This window comes from Hypomesus nipponensis, chromosome 17 (assembly GCF_054491055.1).
Source record: "Hypomesus nipponensis isolate SF chromosome 17, ASM5449105v1, whole genome shotgun sequence".
Taxonomy (NCBI): domain Eukaryota; kingdom Metazoa; phylum Chordata; class Actinopteri; order Osmeriformes; family Osmeridae; genus Hypomesus; species Hypomesus nipponensis.
The window spans coordinates 14,412,469-14,434,638 of NC_140377.1; the positions used below are offsets into that span (position 1 = coordinate 14,412,469).

At 42.5% G+C, this 22,170-nt stretch overlaps 2 protein-coding genes and 1 pseudogene across 2 annotated transcripts in view; all 3 read left to right on the plus strand.

The window, feature by feature from the left end:
• The window catches only part of cacna1ia (calcium voltage-gated channel subunit alpha1 Ia), a 442,500-nt gene extending 421,231 nt beyond the window's left edge, over window positions 1–21,269 (plus strand). The window contains 5 exon segments of the mRNA XM_084676906.1: window positions 7,291–7,437; window positions 14,846–15,100; window positions 16,113–16,205; window positions 16,399–16,647; window positions 17,164–21,269. Coding sequence (XP_084533032.1) covers window positions 7,291–7,437; window positions 14,846–15,100; window positions 16,113–16,205; window positions 16,399–16,647; window positions 17,164–17,859 — 1,440 coding nt within the window. The 3' untranslated portion in view covers window positions 17,860–21,269.
• On the plus strand, window positions 1,439–2,251 carry LOC146253651 (uncharacterized; annotated as a pseudogene).
• Window positions 9,054–11,096, plus strand: LOC146253652 (uncharacterized). Its single transcript, XM_084676744.1, has 4 exons — window positions 9,054–9,143; window positions 9,467–9,665; window positions 9,875–10,286; window positions 10,447–11,096. Exons 1-4 carry the CDS (start codon window positions 9,054–9,056, stop codon window positions 10,667–10,669), a joined length of 924 nt encoding a protein of 307 aa, XP_084532870.1. The 3' UTR covers window positions 10,670–11,096.
• Window positions 21,270–22,170: the final 901 nt, after the last annotated feature.

A 22,170-nucleotide genomic window follows, 5' to 3' on the forward strand; every position in this document is an offset into this window, starting at 1 on the left:
CTGTCTAGCAAAGACATGTGCTAACATTAGCTAGCATAATGTTATTATCAATATACATTTGATTAGCCTTATCAAAATGCAATCAATTAACATGCATTGTTAGATACTTCTGCGTGAGAAATAAATAATGTAATTAGGCTATTATTATTTTGTGACTTACCTAATAATGCAAGTTTGCTCACGCACAGGTTAAAGAGAACCAACCAACTGTCACAACTCACTCGTGGTGACAGAAACGTCAGGGGAAAACGGAAGTTGTTACTTGACAGGTGATTGGATGAATCATCTGTCTATTACCGTCCAATAGCTGCCAGTAGAACGATGATTTTCCAGAACGTAGTTTGAAGCCAAAGGGATGCCAGCCATTTTATAATGTCTTTGAATTCTTTGAAAAGTAATAAAGCGTACGCAAAATCTGATATATTCGTTATATTTTTGTAACTAGTGTGACATTTTCACAAATATTGCGATTGAAGACGGCTTAAGGTGGTAAACGTTTAATACGATGGCTCCAGAAGGAGAGGCTGTTGGCAAGAAAAAAACGATGCCCCGTGTGCAACAACAGAATGAAATTCAAAAGAACCAACGCGACCAAAGATGGATATAGGTGGTAAGTACAAATTGATTATTCAGTATTATAACATATTACTTAAAATAGATAGAATCTTGGATATTTCTAGCCTGTTAGTTAGTAGCGTCACACATGTGGTCTTTCAAAAGCGGGCCCCACAGAGTACCGTCACATGTGTGATTCTGAACATTCCAACCGACTATTTTCCGATAGACAAAAACGATATGACAAACGCAATATTATAGCTTAAAAATTTAGGAGGCTTACAAGTAGCACTAGCAGGTAGTAGCATAGCTACGTGTATTATGCTAGTTGCTAGGTAACGGAAGCTAACTAAAGCTAGCTAGCTTCCGTTTTGCAAAAATAACTCACTCTGGTGGAAGCGTCGGAAATATTTAGAACTCACTTGTTAACAGGCTAGACTATGTTTTATGTTACAGGAGGTGTAGAAAGACAGATCACAGGGGCAGAGGCATCACAAGGTCCATCAGGGATGGCTCAATATTCTCCAGATCTCATATTCCATTGACATCATGGATGGACATTATCCACAGGTTTGGTGCTCCCTGTCTCAAAAAATGTATTTTGATGATACTGTAAATATTGTGCATAGACATAAATGTGAGATTTTGAACAGATGTTTTCAGATCTATTCAGGCTGATATTCAATGTCAGATTTTATGTTTGTGAGTTTAAGGATTTAAGCCCTACTGTAATATTGCCTTAATAAAACTGTTTATTAGCCTACACGAAATGCACATTTGATGGTTTGTTGTCAGTTAATGTAATGTTTGATCAGAGATGTGTTATTATAATCAGACTGGATTTATTGATAATGTGAATCAGTGTGTTGTCACTTTGTTTGTCACAGGGTTTGAGAAAGAGACAGGTGGACATGATAGGGGATGGAGTATGTGGGAGCAGCAAATCACTGACCAGGGTGACTACACTTCTAAGAAAAATCTGTGGTAAAGCAGTCAAGCGACTGGAGAGAAGACAGCAAATGAGGATTGGAGGAAGGACAGCTTTTGTTGAAATAGACGAGAGCAAATTCAGACACAAAAGAAAGGTAAGGTCTTGGTTTGTAAATAAAAATATAACTTCTGTCAGTATAAGTATTGTAGTACAAATACAGTGACAACGGGTATTATTTTAAGTAAACTGAGGAAATAGTCAACCCCAAATTATGTAAACAATAAAAAAGATTAATTTTTTCAGTACGGACGTGGACGACGTGGACACACCTGGTGAAGACGTTCATGGGTCTTCGGAATGGTCGAAGTTAAGAGGTCCCGCAGACGTCCTGTCTTAAAACTTGTGAAAACACGCTCCAGGAGGCGACTGCTTCCAATAATCCGAAAATATGTAAGACATGGTAGTGAAGTGATAAGTGATCGCTGGGCTGCCTACAACAGACTGTCACATGACGGTTACATTCACTATCAGGTGAATCACCAGAGACATTTTGTCCATCCTGGGAGCGGTGCTCATACACAGCACATTGAACGGGCATGGCGAAGTTTTAAAGAGGACATCTATAGATACAGGGGAAACTTGACAGAGAAGGCGTTAAAGATGAATTTAAGGTTTATTGAATGGAACCACTGGCTTGGAAATGAGCATAGGGAGGGCATTCTTGGACGCATATTTAAAGATATCCGAGCATCTTGCAAAGTCTAACCACCTGCCAGAAGTCTTAAGGAGATAGTACAAACTAATATTATTTCAGATCTTTTGAAAGTTTTTCTGTTTATTTGTTTTATAGAAAGATTGTTATAACCTCTGTGTTCATCATGTTATACTATGGAAGCATTGCAACAACTAAAAATAAAAGTTTGTGTTGATTGCATGAAAAGGGGAATGAACAGTTGAAAATGATATAGTAAGAACCTGGTACCACCATGGAAACAAACACGGCTTTTACAGTCCAGTTTCAGATGACTTACTAAGAACATAACCCTGTTTTACCTGGTATTGCCTTGGAATGTATAGTACAAGTTCATACTAAGGGAAACGTTGACAAAGTGGTATTCGCTTACAAAGAATACAGTAAGAACCTGGTACTACCATGGAAACAAGCACGGCTTCCTTTTACAGTCCAGTTTCAGATTACTTACTGAGCACATAGCCATGTTTTACCTGGTATCGCCTTGGAATGTATAGTACAAGTTCATACTAAGGGAAACGTTGACAAAGTGGTATTCGCTTACAAAGAATACAGTAAGAACCTGGTACTACCATGGAAACAAGCACGGCTTCCTTTTACAGTCCAGTTTCAGATTACTTACTGAGTACATAGCCATGTTTTACCTGGTATCGTCTTGGAATGTATAGTACAAGTTCATACTAAGGGTAACGTTGACAAAGTGGTATTCGCTCACAAAGAATATGGTAAGAACCTGGCAACACCATGGAAAACAAACACGGCTTCCTTTTACAGTCCAGTTTCAGATTACTTACTGAATACATGGCCATGTTTTACATGGTATCGCCTTGGAATGTATAGTACAAGTTCATACTAAGGGTAACGTTGACAAAGTGGTATTCGCTTACAAAGAATATAGTAAGAACTTGGCAACACCATGGAAACAAACACAGCTTCCTTTTACAGTCCAGTTTCAGATTACTTACTGAGTACATGGCCATGTTTTACCTGGTATCGCCTTGGAATGTATAGTACAAGTTCATACTAAGGGTAACATTGACAAAGTGGTATTCGCTCACTAAGAATATGGTAAGAACCTGGTAACACCATGGAAACAAACACGGCTTCCTTTTACAGTCCAGTTTCAGATTACTTACTGAGTAAATAGTCCAAACATACGCAAGAACATACCCAGTATCCAAGAAGATTTACCATGATAGTAGAGGACAACTCTTCCCGCGGAGGTAGGTATACCAGCCAAGTAAATGAGGCCATCATCGATAAATGTATCTGAAAAGGTATTTTATTGGAAAGTACTATCTTATATTCTCATTAGACGTGGACTGTTACCGACATAAACCTCGTAATTCTGCTTAGTAGCAGTGGTATTTACCCAATAACACATTATAATTTACCATATATATCTCCTGTAGATACCAACTTAATACCAGCGGTATTTAAATAGTTATATTTATACGTTTCCAGGTCAATAGTAAGTTTTGTGTCTGTCTTTACCTAATTAGGACCAGTTAAAATTACCCAGTAATAACCAGCATGTTAGTAAATAGTTAATGGGTAAATATTTCGAATTATCTCTGTATTTACCACCTTGGTACCAATCGGTAATACACAATAATACAGAAACATACCCAGTAATGACCAGTAAGTTAGTATTTAGTTAATGGGTAAATACTTCGAATTATCTAGGCATTTACCACCTTGGTACCAATCGTTAATACCCAATAATACAGAAAACATACCCAGTAATGACCAGTAAGTTAGTATTTAGTTAATGGGTAAATACTTCAAATTATCTAGGCATTTACCACCTTGGTACCAATCGTTAATACCCAATAATACACAAAACATACCCAGTAATGACCAGTAAGTTAGTATTTAGTTAATGGGTAAATACTTCAAATTATCCAGGCATTTACCACCTTGGTACCAATCGTTAATACCCAATAATACACAAAACATACCCTTTACTTTCTATGTAAATACCCAGTACTTAGGGCACTGTAAAAGGAAGGGTTACCGAAAATTCTTGTGTAGGGTGTTCAATTTGTCCAGATCTTGCTTGGCCATCCAGGTTTCTAGAAGGCAGACAATGTCACTCTCATCCAGCAATGTGTCCACCACCAAACGTCTTGATCTATCAGCAGCAGTATGTCCTACTCTGAGGCCACGAGCGTTGTAGGATACAACCCGTATTAATGATCTATCACGGACCCATCAGGGCAGCTGGCCGGTGTGTCTGTCTCCCTGGTCTCTACAGATAGGCCTACATTCACCCCAGCATCATGACTGTGCTGAAGCTCAGTACCCTGAGAGCGGGGGGTTTGCTCTGGTCTCGCTTTTTTGATAGTATAGACCAAGAGTAACTACCATACCCCAATAGCCCACCATTACCCATAAGTGGTGCTACAGGCCACGCCCTAAAGCACAAAGATACAAGGCTTTCTGGAATGGATAGGCTCACCAAGCCCCCTCCCTTCACTTCTTGGCTTGAAATAAAGGCCCTTGTGGATCTTGATGGTATTGCATTTCAGATTTGGTATCCCATTGGTAATTCTGCAGAACTGATTTTTTCATACAGTTACAATTTGTCAAGAATAAACTTTTTCAATGGTTCGCAGTGTTTGGAGGAATCCACCATTACTGCTTGCAGTTATATTTAGGTTCCTCCGGTAGGAGGGAACCTATTGTTATTGTTGGTATTCTTATCATTATTTTTCTTCTCCTTGCGCCCCAATATCTGAAAAAGTCCCTGGTCATAAATTTTCTAATTTGGCACATTGATACTACATCCAAGTGGGTACCCCCACACCAAATATGGGCCACATCGGACCATAGGGACCATCGGCCACAGGCCACGCCCAAATGTCCACTATTCAGAGTGGTTGCATTTCCACTCCATTGCTCCAATTCTTCTGAAACTTGGTGTGCATGCCTCATTTTTCATGAGGAACAAAAAATCCTCCTCAAGGACCTATAAGGTCCGCCATGATGGATTTTCCTGTACAGTGATCATTTTGAAAAACATTCAAAATTCCTCTTCTCTTGAACCAAAGGTCTAATTGCATTGAAATGTTGTACAGATATGTATCATTGACGTATTTAAAAACGTTACTTAAGGCAATTGAATCAAGTACAAAATGGCTGAAATGGGTGTATTTATGTACATTTCCACATTAACTCAACATGTTTGTGTCACTAAATCAAATGTCATTTTCAATGATGGTTTTTCAAACCTAATAGGCTTTAAGGTGACATCACTCTGACGTACCGTACACAATTTCACCTTGGTATGTCAGAATAGGACTGAATTACAGCTGTTTGAACTTGCTGTTTGAACTTGTTTGTGTCACTAAATCAAATGTCATTTTCAATGATGGTTTTTCAAACCTAATAGGCTTTAAGGTGACATCACTCAGACGTACCGTACACAATTTCACCTTGGTATGTCAGAATAGGACTGAATTACAGCTGTTTGAACTTGGACCAAATCTGACAATGTTCACCATTGGAGAAACAACTTTTTTTTGTACAGTAACTGAACATGCCAGTACTCAACACTGAGAATAGCTCAACAAGCTGACCTGCAAAGTATAAGGTCGTAGGTTTGAATCCAGCCACACCGAGTCTGTTTTAAATTTGAATATATGTTTAGTTAAACAGGATGGCATCGTTCTGAAGTACCATGCGCAATTTCACCTTGATATGTCAAAAGATCATTGAATTACAGCTGTTTAAACCTGGGCCGAATCGAACAAGCCATGCTACAGGAGATACTTTTTTTTTTTGACAGAAACTGACAACATGTTCTCAGCTTTCAGGGTAGCTCAATGGGTTGAAACATTTTCCTGCAAAGCGCAAGGTCACAGGTTCGAATCCAGGCACAGTCTTTTGGCCTGTCATCATTTTGATTACCTGTTTAGTTAAACAGGCAGACATCATTCTGAAATACCATGCGCAATTTCATGCAATTTAACCTTGAAATGTCAACCGTTTCTTAACCTTTGTCCCAAAGCTGACAAAAAACGAATACTCATATCACGCAGTCAGAGCACACCTAGATAATCAGCGTCAGCACCCTTGGGTACCCAGCATGCAGTGAGGCGTGTCCAAAAACGACAAAAAAGACTTGTGGAAAATAGTTTGGTTACAACAGCCTTGCGAGGGATTTCAGTTGTTGTGTTTGTTCAGTTAGATGTTTGTAATGTTATTGTTGGTTAGTTAATATAATCTTGTTGGTCACCCTGATTGTCTATGTTGTGGAGTTTAATGGGACCAGAGAGTCGGCTGCTAAACCGTCACAAGCTATTCTTGCAAGGAGCTGAATATGAACGCTGCCCAAGCCCAGTTGCCCACATGACTTTAGTTAGTTGTGCATTGACTGAGAGTCTGGAATTGTTTTTGGCCAAACATGAAGTCATTTTGCTCTCTTGTTGTCCTAATCTAGATCTTCTGCAGTGTACATGTTTATAATATTTTGCCATTTTGAGGAGGAACCCGCATCGCTGCTTGCAGCAATATTTTTATTTTACTGTTGCTTGCTTTTCTACAAGTTCACTTGCACTTAGAGATTCATGTTGTTTAATTGTAATTTGCTTAACTACATGCTCTTATGGTTCTTCCCTTTTGCACTTATTTTTGGGTTGTTCACAATGTGTGCTTCTTGTTTTGGCTACCCGCAATGCTTTGGGGCTATCTTATTGTTATTATCAGTGACCTATGCACTTTGTAAAGCTCTCTCTTGGAAGTCGCTTTGGATAAAAGTGTCTGCTAAATGAATACATGTAAATGTAATGTAAATACAGTAGAATCCTCAACGGCAGTCTTTAAATGTGCCTTGATAAATATATTTGTTTATACTCCAGCCAGTTTATGATATTCCTGTCTAAAACTGTCTCTGTGTGTGTTTGTGTGTGTGTGTGTGAGAGTGAGTGAGTGTACTCATGCTTGGCTACTTATGTGCTTTTGTGCATTGTGCACGTTTGCCTGCCTGCTTGTCTGTGTATGCATGCTTGTATGGGTGTGTGTTTGTCTTTCTGTCTGTGTGTGTTTGCAGGAGAACCAGTGGCTGGACAGTGTGTCCCTTCTCATTAAGGACTCGTTTGAGGGCGAGATGTTGATGATTGACAACCTGTCAGGGTCTGTGTTCCATCACTATTCCTCTCCTCCCATGTGCAAGGACTGCAAGGGCCACCTGCAAGAGGTACTGAACACTGCACACACGCACGATGTTCAGTACCACCGCACTGAGCACATGGACACACACCTGCACGTGGCGTTTGCATCGACTCACTCTTGCACACATGTCCACGCTCTACTGCACTCATGCAAGTGTCAGAGCTGGGTGGTTTTGCTCACAGCATGCATACTGTTCAAGTAAACACACAAACACAATTATTACAATCAAGGAAAGATATTTCAAAAACTGTTCTGAACTGTATATACACTGTGCACACACTGTAAAACACACACACATTCACAGACAAGCATAAAAGCACACAGGTATAAAAACAAACACACACACACAGTCTGCACCTGACTCACTTTGATGGAATGCAGCAGTCCTGTACAGAAAACAACCAGAGTTCGAATCTCCTCACCTGCCACTCCTACCACCTGCCTGTCTGCAGACTCTGTCATCTGACATACAATCTGTCCTCCTTTACATGCTTCCATCTCTTCATCCCTTCATTCCTCTTTCCTTCTTTGATTGATGATATCCTGCTGCTACCCGTCTCCTGTCTGTCCTTCAGACACTTCTCAATGCTCCCAATGGTATGTCTTTGCCCCATGTGCGTGTGCGCTTGTGTGTGTGTGACCGGCGTGCATCTTCATGTCACTGTTTTTGTCTGACCTCAGCCCGACTTTAACTACTCTGACCTTGTGTCAGGCTGACACTTGAAACAGCTCAATCCCTCAGCGCTCTCTCTCTCTCTCTCACTCACTCACTCACTGTCAAACACACACACACACATACACACACACACACTATGATCTTACTGAATGAGACATGATGCCACACAACACTGACCAATTTTTCCTTACACCAGTTATAGAAGATTACGTTTAGGGCCACCGGTTCTTCTGGTTTAATCAGTTTTACTGTAGAAAACCTCTGAGTTCACCTCACAGTTATTCCATTGTTGCTAACCTTGTTTTTTTTTCAATTGTTTACACACTAAAATAAACATTTCCACACAATTTGCAAAATTCTACTCCAATGAGCCAAACACCTCCACAAATTTGCACAACATTACACACATAGTCTGCTTCACCCTTTTTGCAAAACATTACACACAGGGATTTGTAAAACTCTACACACATTTTCACACCTTAGACACAGATAAGGATTGTGAGGTTACTTCCTTGTCATTACAAAGCCCCAGATTGCCAAAGACCACACTTATGAACTAATTGGATAATCACATCCACCAGGTGTGGAAGCACACATGCTAATTTGAAAACGCAGCACTCAGGTGTGCTATAAAAGGCAGCAGGTGAGTTCACCTGTCTTCAACAAAAATGGAAGGCGCTAGAAGAAGAAGAGGAAGAGTGAGAATGAGAGGGGGAGCTCAAAGAGGAGATGAAAGAGGTAGAAGAAGAGGAGAAGGAGATAGAGGAAGAGGAGAAGGAGATAGAGGAAGAGGCCTAGGAAGAGGAGATGGAGGTAGAGGAAGAGGCCTAGGTAGAGGAAGAGAAGGAGGTAGAGGAAGAGGCCTAGGTAGAGGAAGAGAAGGAGGTATAGAAAGAGGCCTAGGTAGAAGAAAATTGACTCAAGAAATCCGTGCAACACCATGTTATCAACCATGGACTCTAAGGATGGGAAGATTCACCGATTCGCATCGATGCATCGGCATTAAACCTCACGATGCGATGGCCCGGATCAAAAAAGTGTGCACCGGATACAATGTAGGATGAAATCGCGATGCATCGTTTATAACATCTTTGCATCGGTATGATCCGATTTATTCATATAGAATTATGTGCATGCAAACACCTTTATTTTTTTTAAATTTGACCAATGATTTGTGACCAATAATTTTATATTTAGATAGTTTCTTATGCGCGCTCTGGTCTCCACTGCTGTCAGTGGCAGATTCTCGTGAAGTCTCTCTGCCAAGTTTCGCCGAGTTTGAGGCGTGTTCGGGAATGGTACCATGGCGGATGAAGAGTTACACAGCCCTACAACTTGTAATAAATCCCAGGTTTGGCAACACTTTGGATTTCCGTAGAAAGATGGTAAATTTGATAAGACCCATGCAATCTGCAAAATATGTTGTGCTGCCATAAAATACACCGGCAACACGACTAATTTAGCTACTCACCTGAAGAGGCGACATGGTGAGACGTCTGCCTCCTCCTCGGATTCAGCTATGGCTTTGGCTACAGTGGCTAGCTCCACCAGTAGACCTAGCAAGCAGACTGAGCAAAGTATTGCCACTTTTTTTCACTAACTCAGCTCGTTCTAAGGCAATAACCGAAGCCATTGCCTTCTTTATTTGTAAAGATATCCAGTCTTACAGTGTTGTAGAAAACGAGGGCTTCCAATACCTCCTCAACGTACTGGAGCCAAGGTACCACATTCCAAATAGAAAACTATTCACAGAGAAACAAATCCCTCTTCTGTACGAGAAAGTAAAACAAACAAGTAAAACAAAAATGTGCTGAGTCATTGAGCAATGCCCAGAGAGTTGCATTAACAGTTGATAGTTGGACGTCTTGCGCCACTGACTCGTATGTTACAGTCACGGCACACTACATTGATGACGAGTGGGTTTTGCAAAACTACGTTCTACAAACCAGAGTGTTCAACGAGGCTCACACAGGGGTTAATCTAGCAGTTTTACTGAAGGACGTTTGTTGCGAGTGGAAGATCAAAGACAAGAACCCAGCGTTGGTCACAAAAAACATGATAGTGGCTGGTGTTAATGCAGAGATGAGTGCGATACATAGCGCACACATGCAATCTGGCCTCGCAAAAATCGTTGAAGGTGGACAGGGTGTCAGAGCTTCTGGTGAAAGTGAGGAAGATGACAACTTTTTTCCACAGAAGCCCACAAGCAACTGAGGTTCTACGTGAAATGCAGGCCCAGTTACACCTGCCAAATCACAAGCTCGTCCACGATGTTCCCACAAGATGGAACAGTTCCCTTGACATGTTGGAGCGTTTTTGGGAGCAGCAGCCTGCTGTATTGAACATCCTGCTGTGAAGGAAGATAAAAAGGGGAGAAGGATTAGCCAGCCTGACAGAGGAAGACATGACACTGATCCCAGAGGTCATCAAATTGATGTCCCCACTGAAAGTGGCAACCACACTCCTCAGTGAGGAAAAAAAACCCACCATCTCAATGATCTCCCCAATCCAGGCCAAACTGCAGAAGCATTTCCAGCTAGATGAGAGTGATCTACTGATAATTTCTCTGATGAAGGAGTGATTCAGACAGGACTTTGATGGTCGCTACACATATCTCCAAGACCTCCTCTACAATTCCACAGCACTTGATCCACGTTTCAAAGACCTGGCTTTCTTGGAAGACCACAGCACCAAGGACATGATATTCATGAAGATAACAGCAGAGGTGGTGATGATGGAGGGAGAGGTAAGAATATACTCCATATATACCGTAGTTAAACTCTATTTGTTATTGAATTTACCTGTGTCTAACTTAAATTGGAAAAGGAAATCTAGCAGCTAGTCTCCATTATACTGATTTTTGTCAGGCAAGTGACAGTGGCACACTGAATGAGGGCCAAGCAGGTGACAGTGGCACACTGAATGAGGGCCAGGCAGATAAAAGAGAAGTTGACAGGAGCCCCCACAGAGAGGAAGAGAGAGGTTTGTTCTGATAGGAACTGTGCCAAAAGTTTTAAAACAATGTTTGTTTAAAGATACATGTATTATATATAGTTATATAGTATTATGTAAATACATATATAGTAAGATAGTTATATATAGTAAGATAAGTAAATAGATTGTAAATCATAATTTTGACATATTTTTTAACACAACTGATAATCCACTGTTCTCTTCTGTTCCATTCCAGATGATGTCCCCCTCAAGAAGACAGCCTTGGACCAGATGTTTGGGGAGTTCCTCACTGCGAAACAACAATGAAGACCACAAGGGAGAGAGTTAGGGCAGAAATCTTAAAGTACAGAGAGAGGGATTCTTTAGCTCTGAGTGGTGATGTGGTGGAAAAAACAAGTGGATCTTCCACTGCTTTCAGCCGTGGCAAAGAGCTACCTGTCCATCCCAGCAACAAGTGTACCCTCTGAAAGAGTGTTCAGCACAGCTGGTGACATAGTTACAGCACAGCGCAGTTTGCTTCACCCTGATCATGTGGATCAACTCATATTCCTAAAGAAAAACCTTAAAATAGGACAAATTAGTTACATTTTGTGTGTGAGGCAGTTGATCCACATGTTCAGGATGAAGCAAACTGCGTTGTGACTGCCAGGTGTAGTAAAAAAAAAGTTATATTCAGAGAACACTTACACACACACGCATTATACACATACATGTTATCTTTTGTCAAAGACTTAATGTTAATGATTTGTTGTCTGACAAATAAATAAATCATTATGTACCATATTAAATTGCATCGAATTATATTATTTTGCATCGCATCTCATTGAATCACATCGTGTCGAATCGCATTGCATCGCAATAGGGGTGAATCGTATCGCATTAGTAGTTGCTTTTATGTATCTTTAATGTATCGGATCGTTGGCAGTGCATCGAGATGTGTATCGCATCGTCCTCAGTGATGGAGATGCACATCCCTAATGGACTCATACTGATGAAAGCTGTGCAAAGAGTTCAACCAAATCTCAGCAGAAATACTGTTGCGTCTGTAATTCGGACATTTCATCGAGAAAACAGGTAAGCTAACCACACACTACATTGAAACTGACGCTTGCTGTACTAATCATCAATATTGTTTACTGTGACATTTGACAGTAGCCTGCATGTGTATTTTTTAATATTTTTTTTACATAGGATTGAGGGTCAAGGACATCAAGGTGGAAGGGGCCCTATGTTCACTCGTGCACAAGAGGCCGCAATGGTGAACATGGTTTTGACCTATAATTGTATCAGGCTGCGAGAAATCCAAGCCAATAACATCGATGATGACCAGATTTTCAATGACATCCAACGAGTATCTCTGTCAACATGAGGTCGAATCCTCAAGAGAAATCAAATATACATGAAGCAACTGTATCGGGTACCATTTGACAAAAATTCAGAGAGAGTGAAACATCTGCGCAATGAGTATGTGGAGGTATGTATTGTTCCTCTTACTATGGTGTGGTATTGTGCACTCATAATGTTCTGGCACAAAAAAATACTGTGCAATAGATGTTGAATAGCATCCTATTGTATTTTACTGTGTTTCAGAGAGTCTTGCAAATGGATGCTGCAGAAATTCAACATGAATTTATATACGTGGATGAGGCTGGATTTAACCTTGCGAGAAATGTCACTGGACACAGGGCAATCACCAATGTGCCAGGGCAGCGAGGGGGTAACATCACCGATTGCGCTGCTATTATACAAAATGGGGTCCTCCACCACCATGCAAATCTGGGACCCTATAATGCAATTCTAATACTTGCATTTCTTGACAGATTGCACAAGATTGTCACAGCATTTTTTCCAGCATGGCGGTGGAAGGTATACGACCTACGGCCCTATGACCGTTGGCCCCTCATTCGGGCCATGGAGCAGGCCTGTGATCATATCGAAGCAGCTTCTGTGCAGGGGTGGATTCATCACACAAGGCGATTCTTCCAACTGTGCCTTGCCAATGAAGACATAGCCTGTGATGTGGATGAAATCTTATGGTCTGATCCAGCCAGACGGAGAGATGATGAATAGTTACAGTATTTTTGTTGCTTTTACAGCAGTTTTTCTTCAGCGTCAAAGTGTATGTACTTCATGCAGTAACTTTTTTTTGTCTACAGATTGTATTTGTTTCATTGATTTCATTGTTAGTTGATGACTGTAACTGATTATCATGCGAAATACTGTAAGTATTGAAATAAATAACTGAAATATTCAGTCTGCAGCAGCAGTGTTGTGCAGTGATTGGTAAGTTTATAGTAGGCCTATTTGTGTACATTCTCCCTATATCTCAAACTAATCATGAAGAATGGTGTGGGTTTGTCACTTTTTTTTTTCATCTAAATGATACCTTAAATAACAAGGGCCGGGTTTCCCAGATTCGTTAAGAAGCTCTTAACGCCAAGAGCTTCTTGGGAGCGAGCTCTTAGCGCTAAGAGCTTCTTACAGTAACAAATCTTGGAAACCTGGCCAAAAATCTGGCACATGCTATTTCCAAAAATTCGTTATTTTACAAATGTGTTTTTTTTTTTCATTGAGGACAAAAAAATGAGGACTGATAGCATTTTCACAAATATGTGTTTATTAGTGCTGTCAGTTTAACGCGTTATTAACGGCGTTAACGCAAACCCAAATTAACGGCGTCAACTATTTTATCGCGCGATTAACGCTCTTTTTGGCCTAGCAAACTTTGTAGTTTTTTTCACATGCTGTTGCAACAACTACCGACGTTAGAAAAACTACAACACCACACCGGACCTAGCTAGACCGGAAACAAAACAACAGGCACGCCAAACACTCGTTTGGCTTGCGAGCTGGCTAAAGAGTAGTAGCAGAGCCCGTTTACGGATATTAGACATTCTCTGGTAGTAGACTAACGTTACGTTTTGAGTGGATGACGAGCGCGAGATGCCGAAATGGATGCCAATAAGATTCTGAATGGAAAGTTTGCTTTTAAAAAGTTGCCAAATGGTTCTATTGACAAGACCAGTGATCTGTGTGTTTTGTCGTTGTAAACTGAGCTATCATCGCAGCACGTCCAGTCTGAAATACCACTTGATGGCCAAGCACACAGCTGATGCGAATTCTCTGCCCCCTCGTCAAAGCCAGGCGATTGCAATGTTGTTTTCAATAAAAAAAATATTTGCACAAAGCAATCCGAACCACTTTTCTATGTTGATAAGAGCATTAAAATTTGAAAAAAGATTGGGACAAAAAGAAATCAGGGACATTTAGAATAGATAAAAATGTGCGATTAATTGTGATTAATCGCGAGTTAACTATGACATTAATGCGATTAATCGCGATTAAATATTTTAATCGTTTGACAGCACTAGTGTTTATGTTTTGATTGAAGTGTGTCATTTTGCAAACAACCTAGGAATTATGTATGAGTGTGGTGTTTGGATAATTGTGATTATATTTTGAAAAAATTAACCCTGTTTCCAAAATTGCGTGTAAACAATTGGAAAAAACTGTAAATAGACTTCCTTCCCTCAGCAAACAAGTTACATCTGAGACTGGCGAAGCCTGTCTTGCTCTCTTTATTCACCTCCCTCCCTCCATCCTCGCTGCAGTGGTAATTTACTGCTGCATATGAGCCGTCTCTTTACGAACCCCTTAGTGTCACTCACCCACGAGAACATGTTAGTATATTTTTAGCAGGCATCACTCCATTGGATTTCAAAACTGTACATTTTTATGTGTCCGTTTTAGTTTTCTTCTCTCTCTGATACACTTTGACTTTGAAATGTTATGCTTGCGAGAGCAGATCAGGATGGCGGAGATCGAGCAGGCGTCTTTGAGGTCTGAGCAGCTCTCTGACAAGTCATCCTCTCCAGCACTCCCTGATGACCTCAGCCTGGATGAACATATCATCTACCTGGATGAACATACCATCTACCAGCTGCATGAGGTGAAGGTACACACACAGGAGAGTGGAGATGTGTGTGTATGCTGGTGTGTTTGTGTGTGTCCGTGTGTATGGGAAAATGGCAGAAAGAAGGAGAGAGGGGGAGAGCATGTGGGTTATTTTGGATGTAATTTAGTTAAAGTTGTGGAATAGAGGACAGATCTCTAAAGGGTTCTCTCTCTTCTGCTTCAGGATAGCAGAACAAACCAAATAAATGATTTCTTCCCTGCATCATGTGACCACTATTTACAGTAAATGGTCATGTGGACAAATTCACTGGGTGTCTCATAGCCCAGTCACTGGAGGCCCAATCTCCTTAATCTGCCACCCTGTGTGGCTAAAACCCAGAGGTGCTATCTCCTCTTCCTCTCATTCCTCTCCCTGACTTTATCTTCTACACACCGATACCTCTCTGGCTTCGATGGACCTCTCCCTTCCCTCTTGCCCTTTCTCTCTCTATCTCTCTCTTTTCAATCATCCCTCCTTCCTCTGGAGCCCCCACCCCCTTGTAATAATCTAATGGCCTCAATGTAGGAGGGAGATAAGCTCCAGTAAGCAAGAACAGCCGTAAAGGTACAGCACACTGATTAGGAGGGAGGAGGCAGGGAAAAGAGGGCAGGGTGGGGAAAGAAAGGGGGGAGCATGGGAGATGTGGAAGAGAGGGGAGGGGGGATATGGTGAAGAGAGGGAGAGGAGGAGAGGAAGGGGAGGGGAGGAGGTAAAGGGAGCGGAAGGAGGTGACGGGGGAGGCAGGGAAGAGAGAGAGACGGAAAGACGGGGATTAGTAAAGACAGACCAGAGATATGGAGACTGGGGGGCCACCACATCAAGGAATGGCAGTGCACTCCCCAGACGATTACACCTGTTTTCAAGCTGAGATGGGTCTAAGGCAGCTTTGCTAGGAGGGGTGAAATGGTCTGAGGATGGACATCCTGCATCCTACATCCTGATGAAGTTCCACAGATACTGTACCTTGTTGTCTCTGACCTTCAGAAGAGCTTTCTGCCTGACTCAACTATGATGTTTAAATTATTCTTATTCTAACAATTAAAGCAACTTAATCACAGCAGGGTAAATGTGCCTCATTTCATCATGTTTTAACTTGGTGTTGTTTTGTACCCAGGGGCAAGACAGCAGTGACTCACACAGCTCAGAGGAGGCCGGAGGGGACGAGGCAGGGGGCCAGCAAACCCAAGTCCAGGATCAGGCAGATGGGGTCCGGCCGTGCAGGGTCCTGAACTCAAGCCTTGAGGAGGGAGACACACTCCTGGACCTGAAACTCCAACAGAGCCAGCCGCATGGAGGCACCCCATGCACCCAAAGCCCAGGTGAGGAACACAACCACCGAACTCTGACCCTCGGGAACAGTGGCCATGTTGGTACAGACCACCACCACATTGTAATGTCAGCATGTTCTACTTGTTGTTGGCAAAGCTTCCTGTAACAGGGACAAGGAAGGAGTTTGGGGAAAAGGGCAAAGGGGCAGAGCCAGCGCCTGCACCTCGCCTTTCTTCCACCTGCCAGAGTTCTTCCACCCTGCGGCCACTGCCATCCCAGCACCTCCGATAGCCCGTAGGGGGCGCACCTCCAGGAGCCTCTGTCTGACCTCGCCTGCTTCCTGGGCTTCCCAGCTCTCTCCTGGAGGTCACAGTACTCAGGTATGCACCTCCACAGGTCAACAGCATGCATCCGCGCAGCTGGCAGTTCAAACTCAAAATGAAAGTGCTGCCTAGCAACCGAGAACAAAGTGTACAAATGCACATCCTAGAAACCTCATTATCTGGACCGGAGGAGACCTTGCAGAACTAGTTCTCTGGCCTAAATGAGGTCAATGGCAGATTTTTACTGAAGTTCAAGTCGCACACTTTAGTCTTGAATTTAGAAGTGGCCAGTGGAATAGTTGTAAAGGCAATCTTTAGGCAGGTGAAAGGAATAGAATCCTGTCAAAGAAAGTGGCCCTTATTTTCACTTTAGAATATATTTTGATACAGGACTGATGTTGCAGAACTGGGATCAAGACCGGTGTATGTTTAAGAATATGTATTCAGTAGCCATTTTATGGCAAATACTTTCGGAGTAATCACGAGTCTAGGAATTATCATGATGGTGACTTATAAAAAGTTAATGTCTTACCGTCATGTCACCCAAACCCCCCCCCCCCATCTGTCTCCTAGTACCCGTCGCACAGTGACTCCTCCCTGGCCACAGGAAGCTCCGAGGGCAGTCTCCAGACCACCCTGGAAGAGGGTCTGAGCCTCAGCGTCTCCCCCCCACAAATCCTGGAGCTTCCCCTCCCCATGGCACCCTTACCCTTGCCTCTGCTCTGCCCGCTACCCTTCCCAGACGAGGGTGGGGTGTACCCCCAAGGCAAGACCCTCAGTCCCAGGCCCAACCTGTCCACGCTCACTCTCCAGGCCACCAGGGGCCACCAGCGGAGCCAGAGCAGTGGCAGAGGCAGCACCAGGCCTGGCTATGGCAGGGAGGACTCCATGGACCCATCAGATGAGGACCTGGGCGTCGGCATTGGCTCCTCCATCGAGGGCTGTGGTTTCAGCCAGACAGGGAACAGCGAACACTTGTCTGAGACGCTGAGCAGCTTGTCGTTGACCTCGTTGCTGTCTCCGAGCTCTGTGGCTCCCCCGGCGGTGAAGAAATGCAACAGTACAGGCAACCTGGACTAGGGGGGAATCTCAGCCAGAGAGGGCCGGCAGATTGTGGGTCTGAAGCTCGAGCCCCAGGGCTTCCTTGCCAACCCCTGGGCGGGGGGACAAGGGGGGCTGGGGGGACGGCCAGTTGAGCCGGGGGAGGTGGGCTTCAAGGGGAAGAGCTCCAGCCAAACAGCTGTGGGCGCCTGCCGAAAAAATAGATGAAACCTTGAGCAGCCCCGCCTTTTTTTCAAGTCTCTTTGTTACTATTGGATTAAAATAACCCATTGCTGTCCCTCTCCGTCCCCTCTGAGGCAGAGAGAAGTCAAGTGACGTTCCGTGTTCCAAAATCAACCTACTGCCTGTCCTCACCTACCCCCTACTCTCTTTAACTTACAACCCCCCATCCTACTTCATGCTATCTTGGGAAGTAGTTCAAGTGTGGTCAGTTGGGCAGTCAGATGGTCGGTGAGGAAAATGTGGTCCCTGTAGGAAGGTAGACGGCCCGGGCAGGGTCTTGGATGGTCATCTCCCACATTGGTAGCCAGAAATGGGGCCTGGAAGGTTCTGTCCAAATACACACACCAACACTCTGACAGGCAGACAGGCAAACAGACCAAGAGGGCTGCTGCAACAAAGCAGCGAGAAACTACACCAGTCAGCAACAACACCAAGAAATGATTTATAAACCAGGAGGAATTTTAACTGTTGTTATTGTGTTTTTCATTTTGTATTTATTTATCTATCAGGTTTGGCGTAGTGGAAATCCCAAAATAGTAACTGAACTAGCTAATCAAGCCAATAGAGAGTGTTTTTGAAGAGGCAGGGTGGTGGAAAGGGCTTGAGGTGAAGGAGGCTGGCAGGAGGAGTATATCGATGTGGAAACGGAAGGATATAATATCAATCTGTTCTGGCAGACAGAGACAACGGGTCGCACTCCATTTGGCAGATGAGGAGTTCTGCTGAGGTGTGGATAAATAGAGAGGTGCTGCACAGTTCAGCCTAGGAGGTAGGGCTTTGTAGAGGAGTTTTGCCTAAAGTAGCAAAAGCATGCATTATCTCCTCACCTGGGCCTTGGGCTCCTTTCTTCCCTCAACAGAGGAAACAATGATCTCTGACAGATCGAATGTGCAGCTGTGTGCGCCCACATAAGGGACAGGCACAACAGAAGTCTTGCATGCTAACAAATGTGGAGAATGGGGTTGTTTTTCTCAATTTACACAGGAAGTGGTGAATGAGTGAGGGAAGAGGGGAATTGTATGTAACAAGACTGTAAGTCTTGCCTTGTAGGGGAAATTAGAGTGTTACCCTGGAAGACTTAAAGAGCGAAAGGAGCTTAGTCCCCACTCTAGTGCTTTGAGTCTCAATATGCACTCTGTGTATAGGTTTTACCTGACACTATTTTATTATGTACTACAGGAATAAGTAGCGTAGGCTTCAGATAAGTATATTGATACGCTGGCCTCCTGAAGTGCATGTGGTGGACACAAGCCTACCTCCACATCCCCACCCACCTAATCCTAATAGTGCCAGTGAGACGCCCCTACCCCAGGTAACTTGATAAGATATTGTCAGATGTATTAATTTTAACAACAGGTCATTTATTTTGCCTCCCTTATGTTACTCTATTTCCTTTAATAGGATAAAATAACAAAAAGTTACAAAAATACAATAAACTGTCATTCTGAATCTATTAATAAAATGTAACACTTAAAAGAAAACCTCTTAACACCTCAGAAATGTTTCTTAGAACACTTGAATTCACAAATTGACAGTTCAAATTGACAGTACATCCAAACAGTTTGTATTAGTGAAATGTCCGTGTGTGCGTGTGCGTGTGTTGAACTGTTATACCAGTCTTCTTTCTGACGACTTTGATGCGTTGACTTGAAGATTTCCGATGACAGGATTAACAACTGAGGCAGGACAATGAGATGTCGTAAGGATGGCAAGGTAAACAAAAACTCAGGAAAACTTCCTGACACAAAATGGCGTAGCTCAGCCCGCACACAGCACAGCTTAGCTCACATGCAGCACGCACAAACTAGCAATCCAAATCGCCAAAAAAAATGAAAAAATGTCTCTCCAAAATCAAATATTGATCACAAGCGATCGTCAGTCTCTTTAGAAAAAAAAAGGAAACTCGAAAAAACGTATAAACCACTCCTTCAAAAACGATCGTTTACGTTATTGTTCACTGTCGAGTGCAATCAATTGGTTTGTAGAAGGAAATAAACGTATCTCGCTCCAACACTGTTCATGACTGATTCACAAAAATAGCAGGACTCTCAAAATTGCTCCGGTAAGAATTACGAAAAAAACAACAGTGTTCTGGAAGAGACTCACGGCTCTAGCAAATCTTTCTCATCCCCTCAGCCAGTCTGCAACACCGTTCTCCGTCCAATACCGCAATTAACCGACTTCGGCTCTACATAAGTCCTCAGTTTCACGCAACAATGGTAGCATACACGAACTTGTCAAACTTCAACTGATCGTGCACCACTGTCTGATAGCACAGTTCCAACGTAACAATGTTAGCTTCTACAGCGATCATGGAGTCAGCTTTTTTTCAGCTAGCTAGCTCTTCTCCTACCCAGGAGTCTTCTCATCTCCCGCTAGCGCGCCGGAGAAAATAAAATCGTCAAAATAAAAGTCCCGATAGACAAAAGTACCTGTGTTACATATACATTTTCCTGTCCTTTCCTGTCAAACCATCAACACACAGGACAGTCATGACTGTTTTTGGGGGGAATATCTAACTCTTTGATACAAAAGGATACTTGTGGAAATGAGACTCAAGCACCTTTCCTGTTGCATCATGTCCTCCCGCTCCACTGTGGGATACTGGATGTGAGGACCAGACCAGTAGCACCTCGTATTGGAAGGGGACTTTGCCTGCATGATTGAATTACATTTGACCAAGAATTTTACTGTATTCCAGTAAATTTATGAAGATGTCAATGTTGGATGATGAAAGTGTCATTTCTATTCTACAATTTTTTTAGAAGACATAATATAGGAGTGGGTGTCATTGTCACTTTGTCCTGATACCTTACCAGTACAATTTATCTAACGTATTTTCTGAAACTTTTGTCTGACAGTGGCTTCCAGTTTTATAACGTAACAAAAAAAAGAAAAATTGTCGGGTCTGGCGAACGGAGTAGACAACCAAGCAACAGAACTTGGGAATTTTGGTTACTCTCAGAATTTTGGACTTTGGAATCCCAGGGTTTAACCTAAGGAGGGAACAGCCATATTCTCTCAGAGCACGGGAAGATTTCTCATTCATAGACATTCCTGGACTAGGATTGTTTCTAGCCTCCTCTGCTATTAAATCTAAGGTCAAGGAAAACATTGCTGATCTCTCTAAAAGCTTTATTTGAGTGTCATAACCTACCGTGACATATCCAGCTACTGGCACATCCAAGATTCCTAAGCATGGTTCTGGGATTGCGATAGGATGCTTTTCCTTCTTTAAACAATACATTATGCACTCATTCCTCCTTCTACTCACACCCAACTGTAGTAGCAGAACTCCTAGGTTGATATCCAGCTGTCACTGTAACCATGAACGTTGTCTTCCTTTAACAGCTTTCACAATATGCCATTGAAACATACATGACAAAATGTGATGTTCATTTTTAGCCAGATGTAGAATATATTGTTGTATCCCTAGTGTTTTTAATGTTTAGATTTTTCAAAAACTGAGGTGATGAGGAAAAATTAATGACCTAGGTTTGACCTTTCTTGATGAACTTCATTGTCATGCAATCACTGTTGACTGTCTGTTCTATACCATGTTGGGTTATAAATTACAGGGTTTCCCGCAGAAAATGTGTTAGTTAAGGTGGTATGGTTTGCCGGCGGACCAGGTGGGGGGGGGGGGGGGGGGGGGCAAATGTTTTCCTCAAAAAACACATTTACATGCATTCTGCAGAGAAGGGAGATTGCCATTAATCATGGTTTGGAATGAAAGGGAGAGTAACAATCATTAAAACAAATTAGCCATATTTTTTCGTGGACAACGTAGTTAAGGCGGCAGGCGTGTGTTGCTTAGGCGGCCACCATAACTGCAAAGTGCTGCGGGAAACCCTGAATTAGACTAGCCACATACTTTATGGAGGGTTCCGCCCTTGCGCGTAATGTCATGTTTTGAATGTTTATGAGGGAAAAGCATGAATGTGTGGGTTTCAGGGGAGAGTCATGGCACAACCATGAAGGGCTGTTTTAGCTTCAAATATGGTCTCATCACTTTAGAGAAAACCCCTTGGCATCAAAGGTAGGCCTGACAACACAGCAATAAATGTTATATATGAATGCCCTGGAGTGATGTCAGTGATTTTTATCTCACCACAATGTACTGATAGCCTTTCCTATGTGATCTTCTCTGAACAAAGCACAGTTTCTGTGGAGTTGCTGTGGTGTTTTTTCAGCTTCAGGGGTCAAACCACTTGAATGTCCCATACTGTATCAACAAGAAGAACAGAGGTACTCCAGTGCACAGTAATATCCGCACATAACTTTTGATGTGCATGC

Bases quoted from the DNA above. Each gene is read 5' to 3' on its own strand.
- LOC146253652 (XM_084676744.1), top strand. From the start codon at position 9,054: ATGGGAAGATTCACCGATTCGCATCGATGCATCGGCATTAAACCTCAC. The intron at 9,144-9,466 runs GTAGGATGAAAT...GGATTTCCGTAG, and splicing joins AAGTGTGCACCGGATACAAT to AAAGATGGTAAATTTGATAA. The intron at 10,287-10,446 runs GCCCACAAGCAA...CCTGCTGTGAAG, and splicing joins GACAACTTTTTTCCACAGAA to GAAGATAAAAAGGGGAGAAG.